This window comes from Physeter macrocephalus, chromosome 6, assembly GCF_002837175.3.
Source record: "Physeter macrocephalus isolate SW-GA chromosome 6, ASM283717v5, whole genome shotgun sequence".
NCBI classification, from domain to species: domain Eukaryota; kingdom Metazoa; phylum Chordata; class Mammalia; order Artiodactyla; family Physeteridae; genus Physeter; species Physeter macrocephalus.
In genome coordinates this window covers 45,093,530-45,103,033 of record NC_041219.1, presented here as the reverse complement: position 1 = coordinate 45,103,033, position 9,504 = coordinate 45,093,530, and the positions used below count along the sequence as shown (strand labels likewise).

The window sequence follows — 9,504 nt, the reverse complement described above, 5'->3', positions numbered from 1 at the left end:
CCATGAGCCATGGCCGCTGAGCCTGCGCGTCCGGAGCCTGTGCTCCGCAATGGGAGAGGCCACAACAGTGAGAGGCCCGCATAACGCAAAAAAATAAAATAAAAAAAAAAAGAACAACACTAAAATGCATTAACTTATATAGTGGCTTAACTCAAGAAGAGGTAATTAGTTCTACAGATTAGATCTAGGATCATTCGTCTGAGTAAACAATAACTTATTTAGATTTACATTGTGCTGCTTTACACTGTGGTGCCCATCTCCTGTCGCAGGGAATCTTAGGACTGGTAAGAAACTTCTGTCAACTTCTTACCTTTGGCAAAAGCAGGTCAAATGCATTTCTAAGAATAATCAAGTCCTGCAAGGGAAATGCAGTGATCTTACATTAATCAGCTTTGCCCAAACAACATTATGACATAACACTTTTTGGCCATCACAGCTGGGTTTCTAACCTAGCTGCCTACCTCACTTTCAGCAACACACTGTGCAAGCCAGAAGATGCTAACAGAAATTCTCTTCTGATTACTGTTTCAAAAGCACACCAACTTAGAGAGCAGTACTACTGGAATCTACAAGCACAAAGCCTTTATACTTATAAAGCCCTATTTATGTGGTATCTAATGTAACGGGAAAATGATAAGGGGTAAGCCCCATTGTGAATATGGCAAAGATGTCCAGGTCAATAGGGTTTATACCTTCCCGAAGATTAGTGTTTGAGTTTCTGAGCAGAATCCATAGGGGTTAAAAAAAAAAAAAAAAAAAAAACCCAAAGGGCATTTTTCTTTAGTTTCTGCTCTCTTTTTTTCATGTCAATAATTGCTAACAAAAAAAAGTCATGAACTACAAGATCTAGGTTTAGGAAATTTAAAGCTGTTCCTGGGGGGTTAGGAGATGTAAGTGTTGCAGGCAACTCCAACACACGTTTATGAGACAGTAACTGTTGAGCCCAACTACCCATGAGCCATGGCCGCTGAGCCTGCGCGTCCGGAGCCTGTGCTCCGCAATGGGAGAGGCCACAACAGTGAGAGGCCCGCATAACGCAAAAAAATAAAATAAAAAAAAAAAGAACAACACTAAAATGCATTAACTTATATAGTGGCTTAACTCAAGAAGAGGTAATTAGTTCTACAGATTAGATCTAGGATCATTCGTCTGAGTAAACAATAACTTATTTAGATTTACATTGTGCTGCTTTACACTGTGGTGCCCATCTCCTGTCGCAGGGAATCTTAGGACTGGTAAGAAACTTCTGTCAACTTCTTACCTTTGGCAAAAGCAGGTCAAATGCATTTCTAAGAATAATCAAGTCCTGCAAGGGAAATGCAGTGATCTTACATTAATCAGCTTTGCCCAAACAACATTATGACATAACACTTTTTGGCCATCACAGCTGGGTTTCTAACCTAGCTGCCTACCTCACTTTCAGCAACACACTGTGCAAGCCAGAAGATGCTAACAGAAATTCTCTTCTGATTACTGTTTCAAAAGCACACCAACTTAGAGAGCAGTACTACTGGAATCTACAAGCACAAAGCCTTTATACTTATAAAGCCCTATTTATGTGGTATCTAATGTAACGGGAAAATGATAAGGGGTAAGCCCCATTGTGAATATGGCAAAGATGTCCAGGTCAATAGGGTTTATACCTTCCCGAAGATTAGTGTTTGAGTTTCTGAGCAGAATCCATAGGGGTTAAAAAAAAAAAAAAAAAAAATCCATAAGGCATATTTCATTAGTTTCTGCTCTCTTTTTTTCATGTCAATAATTGCTAACAAAAAAAAGTCATGAACTACAAGATCTAGGTTTAGGAAATTTAAAGCTGTTCCTGGGGGGTTAGGAGATGTAAGTGTTGCAGGCAACTCCAACACACGTTTATGAGACAGTAACTGTTGAGCCCAACTACATGCTGGGTAATTTTAAAAGGATACTCCAAGTTAGAGGACTGTTGTCCTCCCATTATCTGATTCACCAATTACACATTGATGCCTTTAATTACGTACCACATTAGACATAAAATGTTATTTGGGGCAACTTAGAAATTACTGGCTTCTTTCTGAACTGCAAGTGTATCTGGATTCTAACTTCCAGTCCCACGGGTACCCTGCAATAAGGGCAGAGCTTTGGAGCCACTCTACCCAGGCTTGAATCCTTTCCAGCTGCAAAACCTAGAGCAAGTTCTTCAACTTCTACACTTTCTCATCTGTGGCAATGGGGAAAATAAAGCCAAAGCCAAAGACTACATATTCTGAATCCATTTATACGAAATTTCGAGAAAAGGCACAACTATAGACACAGAAAGCAGGTCAGTGGTTGTTTGAAAGTGGAAGCAGGAGTGGAAATTGTAAAACAGGCAAAAGAGAACTTCTTGGCATGAGGGGTATGCTCGAAAACTGGAGTGTGGTGAGGCTGAATGATTGCATAAATTTACTAAAGCTCACTGAACTGCACCTTTAAAATGGGTAAACTTATGGTATTAAACTATACCTCAATAAAGCTATTTAAAAATGGAGATAACAGAATCTATCTCTTACGCCTTTTGCGAAGAAAAAATGAAGCAATACATAGAAAGTGCTCAGAATAGTGCTGGGCACCTAGTAAACTTAGGAAAATGCTTGCTGTTACTTTCTCGTGTTTGACTATGAGACACTTTTGCTAATTAAAGGATTTAAGAATTATAATGTAATTATTTCTTTTTTTCAGAAGTCTTGGCAAAGAGTAAGAATGACTTTGGAAAGAAATTCCCTTTGGAAAACTACTTTGGTCACTAAAATGCTAAGATCTCGGCTTACGTCCAGCATACCAATGCGTAGGCAGTATCTGTACGTCTCATTTTATGGAGGTCATTAGGGGCTTACAGTTTAGATTGGAAGGATACCAAAAGCAGAAAATTCCTGAGCACTGAGATCCTAAGAACTATAGAGTCACTTCCTAAAATGGACAAAATCAAAGAAAATTTATAAATGCATTATAAACATTGAGTCTAAGTAGAAACAAAACAACATCATGGGCTCCCACTGTATTGTCTCCAACATAGCAGGAGGTGGCACCAAGATGAATAATGCCAGCAGCTTTGGGGCAGCAGTGGGCAAACGTGTGCACATGAGCCATCACATCATGTCGTAACTGCTTCTCTTCCTCAGCTGCCATCTTGAAGTCGATGTTGTCCAGGTTTGATTTCATCTCCTGGATTTGTTCATGTGTGATAGGCAAACCCAATGTCTGCAGGACAGGCAAAAAAAAATAAAATAACTTCTTGTGGCACAATTATTTGAATTGAAGTGACACTGAAAAAATAAATGGTTCATGTTAGCATTTATGCCCTACCTTCCAATTCTTAAACTAAAATTGGGGCAACTACACTAAAAGGACACGGGGAGGAGGAGACAAGTTTCTAAAGGAACCACGGTAAATTATATTCTAAGGGAACTCCAATACATAAAACAATGCAATCCTGATTTTTGTTCCCTCTGCCCCTACGTCTCTGCTCACTCCCTCACAGGTCTGGTCTCTGGGCTCAAACGCCATCTCCTCAGAGGGGTCTTTCCCGACTTCAGTGTGAAACACCCTTCTTCTGTGCACTCTCTATCTATCCCTTTAGCCTGTTTTTTTTTTTTTAATTTATTTAATTAATTTATTTTTGGCTGCATTGGGTCTTCGCTGCTGCACATGGGCGCAGGCTTAGTAGTTGCGGCGCACGGGCTTAGTTGCTCCGCGGCGTGTGGGATCTTTCCGGACCAGGGCTTGAACCCATGTCCCCTGCGTTGGCAGGTGGATTCTTAACTACTGTGCCACCAGGGAAGCCCTAGCCTGGTTTTATTTAGAGCACTTATCACCACATGACATTGTTACAAATCTATTAGCCTGTCTCTCCCCTCCAGAATGTATATACTCTCTGAGAGGAGAGCATTGTGGTATTTATTGCTTACTCCTTAGTGCTTGGCACTTAAAGTGCCCAAAGTGTAGGATCCAGGCCACAGCTTTACATTTGTTCTAGATGGATTTAGCCAGAGAAACCAAAATTAGGAATGCTATTAGTATCTTTGCCAACAAATTATGTGCAGCAAATTCAGTGCAACTGAAAGCAATTCCAGGGCTTCCCTGGTGGTGCAGCGGTTAAGAATCCGCCTGCCAATGCAGGGAACACAGGTTCGAGCCCTGGTCCAGGAAGATCCCACATGCCGCGGAACAACTAAGCCCGTGCGCCACAACTACTGAGCCTGTGCTCTAGAGCCTGTGAGCCACAACTACTGAGCCTGAGTGCCACAACTACTGAAGCTCACGTGCCTAGAGTCCGTGCACCACAACAAAGAGTAGCCCTCGCTCGCCGCAACTAGAGAAAGCCTGTGCGCAGCAACAAAGACCCAACGCAGCCAAAAATAAAAATAAATTAATTAAAAAAAAAAAAAAAGCAAGCAATTCAGGGAGATACAAATGAGAAAATAAACACATCAACATCTTACATTCATCCATCACTGAAAAAATCAGGCCGACAAAAAATAGCTGGCAGCCCACAGGCAGCTCGGAACCCGGGAGCCAAGTATTGAATATATACATTGGTGAAATTTATCCAAACCTCACTTGAAAGCCCCAAGGCCTGGCCCTGGGAAGGGGCTCACATCTTAAGACCTACCTTGTCCAAGATGGTAGCTACTAGTCAGATGTGGCTATTTACATTTAAACTAGTAAATATTTAAAAGTAAAAACTCAGGACTTCCCTGGCAGTCCAGTGGTTAAGAGTCAGAGCTCCCACTGTAGGGGGCACCGGTTCAATCCCTGGTCGGGGAACTAAGATCCCACATGCAGCTCAGCCCAGCCAAAAAAAAAAAGAAAAGTAAAAATTCAATTCCTCAGTCACACTAGCCACATCTGGCCAAGCTGCCTTGGATTTTTAGTCATCAGACGTGACATCTCAGGGCTCCTCCCAAAGCAAAGCAGCAGGGGGCAGCGTGGTCAAAATGCTTCCTATCCCCAAGCAATGTGTCTTCTCAAAATTCATTCCCTACTCCTAATTTTCAGCACTTCTCCTAATCTCTCATTGCTCAAGTTTTTTTTTTAACTACTAAATTATTATGTAATTTATGCTGTTAATTTTGACAACCTAGCTAATAGATAATCCAAACTCAGGAGATATCAAAATTGTATGCATTTCAGGCAACGTATATATAGACTGGGCAGAGGAAAGGACACATATTCAGACTCTACATTTCAATCCCAGCTTGAAGCTTTTACTAGCTATGTTGAGCGGCAAAATCTTAAGAGTGCCACCACCCTTATCTACATGGAGTACCAAGTAAAACAGAAAATAGTACATGCCAGTACATAACAAACCACAACACACTTCATGTTCTTGTCTACTATCTATTATTGTTATGAGCCCACAGTTTGAAATCTCTCTGTGCCTCCATTCTATCCTCTGTAAAACAGGAATAACTTACTTATTGTAAAGAATTGTTTTGAGGATTAGTAAACTATTAATTTTTAATCTTCAAACTGCCGGGCACACACATAGCAGGCACTGTAATGTCTGCTACTACTTTTTTTTTTTTAATTGGAGTATAGTTGATTTATGATGTGCTAGTTTCAGGTGTACACCAAAGTGAATCAGTTACACATATACATATATCTGCTCTTTTTTAGATTCTTTTCCATATAGGCCATTACAGAGTATTCTGTCTGCTAGTGTTATGTACTACTTTATTTTCTTGAGCATAGTGATAGGAAGGGGGTAAAACCTAGGAAGAAAGTTTCCTGTTTGGGAACTGTGTACCTCGGTCCTAGGCACGTACTTAAGATTGTTTCCAGGTTTACTAAATGTCATTTGGGTACTGCCATCTTGCTTGTTGTGGCATTTTCCTCTGAAACTTTACAGCTCTGTGGATCACCTTCAGCTTCCTTCAGCTCCTCTGCAAAGGCCCGTCTGTAGCTATTTCTGAAATTGTTGGGCTAAATAGGTCTACATGCGGCTCTTATAAGAGAACCCATACATCTCATCTAATAACCCCGATTCTCCCTCCCCAGAGGCAGACGGCAGCAGAGTGAAGCGGAGACGGTGGCCCAGGAAACATGGATTTTGTAGTGACAGTCCGGTCTCAGACAACACTGAGGCACTGTGGAGGGCGAGGTGGCTGAGCGCTGTCAGGCTCTGCACCGGACACGGGTTCACATCCGGGTTCCGCTATCAATGGTTAGGAGTAAATAATGCGCTGGGTATCATCGAGGCTTGGTCTTCTTCCCTACCATGTGGGAAAACCACCACCTAGCTTGCAAAGTCTTTACGGGTTAACGGGGGAAAGACGTGTACAGAAACGAGCACAACGGCACGGAACGAGCGCTCGGCTATGAGCGCTCCTGCAGGAACCGCCAAGACATACTCCCTGAAACGGGTAACTGCACTTCTCGCCGCCCTCTGTGCGCCTCGAACCCTCGACGATTAAAACACTTGAGGCAACAGGTGGCGGCTGCCGGGTCTCCTGCCCTGGGCTTCCTGGGGCCTCAGCTCCTCTGGAATAGCGGGAAGGCTGCCCCAGGAGACTCAGCCGGCGCTCGGCACCCAACCCTGCACGTGCGGGGCCGGGCCCGCCTCCAGCCCCGGGGCACGTTACCTGCTCGGCTTCCGCCAGCCACAGCCAGAGCTGCCGCCAGGTCCGGAATTTGTACCTGTCGCTAAACACGAAGCACATCTCCGGGCTGGCATAACGGGAGGCAAGCGGCGAGCGGTAGCTGTCGTGCCCGCAGGCCGCCTCCCGCCCGCCACCGTCGCCCCCTGCCGCCATCCCGAACACGCGACCCCGCCGAGGCCGGACAGGGACACCGAGGACGGAAGCGGAAGTCCGGGAGCGGAACATCCTCCGCTTGGTCCCGCCCCCGGGGTTCCGGGAGACCGGAGCCCTCAAGGTTGTTCAGTTTCGGTGGTTGGCGGCTGAGGGTTAAGGACTTTCTCTTGGTTTACCAGAAACGTGATTAGCGCTTCATAAGTTACTCCGCAGCTCTGCGTCTCAGTCTCCCCATCTGAAAAAAGGTACATTAAGACCCGCCTTTAAGATTCCTGTGAGGATTGGGTATCATCAGATCGATGTCTGTTTCACTTAGAAAGCCCTCTGTGTTTGCTATTATTGTCGCCTAATCCCTCCCACGCTTCTACCGCCTGCCTGGCCCCCAGCGCGGTTCTGAGGAGAAAGGAAGATGCCCAAGGGAAGTCGGCATTTCTTGAGGGCCAAGTGAGCCCCTTGCGTGAAAGTGCAGTAAAAATGGATTTCGGCAAGCGCTGGAACTGAGACTCATAGACGCTGATGACTTGCTCACGGTCACCCAGCTAATAAATGGAGCCGCCCGACTTCAGATTCTGACTCTGAGCCATTATGCTGTGTAGTTCCCAGCACACACCGTGCCGGGTCACACCACGGCTTGGTGAAGGCGTTCCCCCGTCCTGGAACACCTCTCTCTGTCACTGCGTCTTACGTAAGGCCCAGATGGTCCCACTCTTCCCTCTGGTTGGCCACTAATAATAAAACCACTAACGTTTATGTAAGTTTCACTAGGTATCAGGCACTGTCCTGAGTGCTTTACACATGGGATCTCATTACATCCATGTGAGGATCCTGAGTTGTTAAGGTACTATTAAATGAGATAATATACTACTCTCCAATGCAGAGTAAGTGCTCAGTAAATGCTTGCCATTATTATGATCCCCATTTTGCAGATGACAAAGCGAAGGCATGGGTAGGTTGAGTGTCTTGAAATTGCTCATGTAGAAGGGCAAGAGCTAGGAGTTAAGTGCAGGGGGATAGGATCCAGGCTCCTGGTTCTTACCAGATTCAAAGGTACTCTTTCCTTTGTGCTACAGTAGCAGGTCCTATACTGCTTTGAAATTACGTGTTTCTGAGTGTCTCGCTATGAAAGGAGGTCCATTTTGACTTCTCAGCTTGTTTGCTGAGGTGGATGGCCCCTTTCCCAGTAACCATAATACTTCGGGAATATTAAAAGCTGCTGATTAGATCTCAAGACTTCCAAGATCTTGTCTTTGACAATAACTTCTTTTCCTGTCACCTTTCCATTCCTGCTTTAATTTTTTCACAATTTACTCAAAAACTCATGGACCACCCCTGTAAGTGTTCTCCCTCCCCACCTCTGGGATTTCCTATAGGCCTCTCATAACTCTCACCAGAGTTCAGTGTTGTTGGCCTTTCCCATCGATGGCAAACTCGGTGCGAGTGGAGATCGTGCCTGCCTTGGTCCCCCGTGTCCCTGGCAGGTGGATCCCGCACAGGAACTAACGTAGTGTAGGTGCTCAGTAAATGTTCGCTTGGTGAATGAATGCTGCCCAAAGGAGCCTAGTGCACAAAGGGAAGCAAGGCCCACAGTCGCCAAGATACAAGTTAGATCCTGACATTGCCGTTCCTCTTCCCCCAGCCTCTCACATCCTTCAGTGTCCCCATGCCATAGATCCTTCACGTCTCCACCTAGGCTTCAGAATTGTCAGAATGGACCGCAGCACCAATCCCAGAATACTGTGGCCATCAGAGAAGCCCATCAGCTACCTGGGCTTATCACCCACGTCTTCTACCTCCCTTCTGGAGCTGCAGAGGATTGCTTTTGGGGATGAGGGCAGACAATTCTGGAAAGAAGATGACTACTCCCTGCAACTTTCAGGGCTGTCATTGCTGTGCTGTGATGAGTTTACTCTCCTTGCTTTCCACGGTGACTACTGCAAATTCTGTCTCCTCAGTCTTCCAGCCTCTCTCCTGGCTCTGCTGCACTTTGCTGTTACTCTTCCTCCTCCAATAGGAGATTCTGTCTCCAATCTCTTCATTCAGGAAAGGATCTTGCTCTTTCAATTATTTTATCTCGAATCTGTCCAGTTCTGCCTCCCTTCTCCTTTTCTTTTTAAACACACAGATCTTTTCCACTATAGAAACACCTTCACTTGCTGTTACCTCCTTAACATGGAAAGCTCTTTCTGGCCACCTCTTCACCAACTGGCATTGATGTTACTAGCTGTGTAACTTGGGCGATTACTTAATCTTTTGGCACTTGGGTCTTCTTACCTGTGAAATATGGCTCATGACCCGCAGGTGTAGAGTGAGAAGCAAAGGCAGGTGACATAGATGCTGACATCCCAGCTCAGTGTCTGGGGCTCCTGTATTCAACACATTTGTTCCCCTCCCTTCTTTATTCCTTAGCACTGTGATGCAGCTTCTGCCCTCTCGTCTCCTCTAAACTGCACTCTCATTGATCACCAGTAACTTCCTCTAATAATTCAAAAGGCCCTTTGCCATAGTATGTTTGCCTATTTGCATAAAGAATCACTAATAAAGGCTATGTGGGGGTGGGGTGGACATGCAGGGAACGGGATAGGCCAGGTAACCGGGAGCAAGCTTCCCAACGTACATCTTTAAATCATTTTGATTTTTTTTTTTTTTGCGGTACGCGGGCCTCTCACTGCTGTGGCCTCTCCCGTTGCAGAGCACAGGCTCCAGACGCACAGGCTCAGCGGCCATGGCTCACGGG

At 45.0% G+C, this 9,504-nt stretch overlaps 1 protein-coding gene across 8 annotated transcripts in view; it reads right to left on the bottom strand.

Moving 5' to 3' along the window:
* Nucleotides 1–6,814, bottom strand: part of ADSL (adenylosuccinate lyase) — a 19,171-nt gene extending 12,357 nt beyond the window's left edge. The window contains exons 1-3 of one of the 8 annotated variants that reach the window (XM_024127357.3): nucleotides 6,600–6,814; nucleotides 3,013–3,216; nucleotides 1,262–1,306 (exon numbers count right to left, since the gene is read on the bottom strand). In XM_024127357.3, the coding sequence (XP_023983125.1) occupies nucleotides 1,262–1,306; nucleotides 3,013–3,216; nucleotides 6,600–6,770 (420 nt within the window). In that variant the 5' untranslated portion in view covers nucleotides 6,771–6,814. Of the gene's footprint in view, nucleotides 1–310; nucleotides 356–1,261; nucleotides 1,307–2,997; nucleotides 3,217–6,599 lie in introns of all 8 variants that reach the window. The other 7 variants (XM_028490638.2, XM_028490637.2, XM_028490636.2 and 4 more) reach the window with 7 other exon arrangements.
* Nucleotides 6,815–9,504: the final 2,690 nt, after the last annotated feature.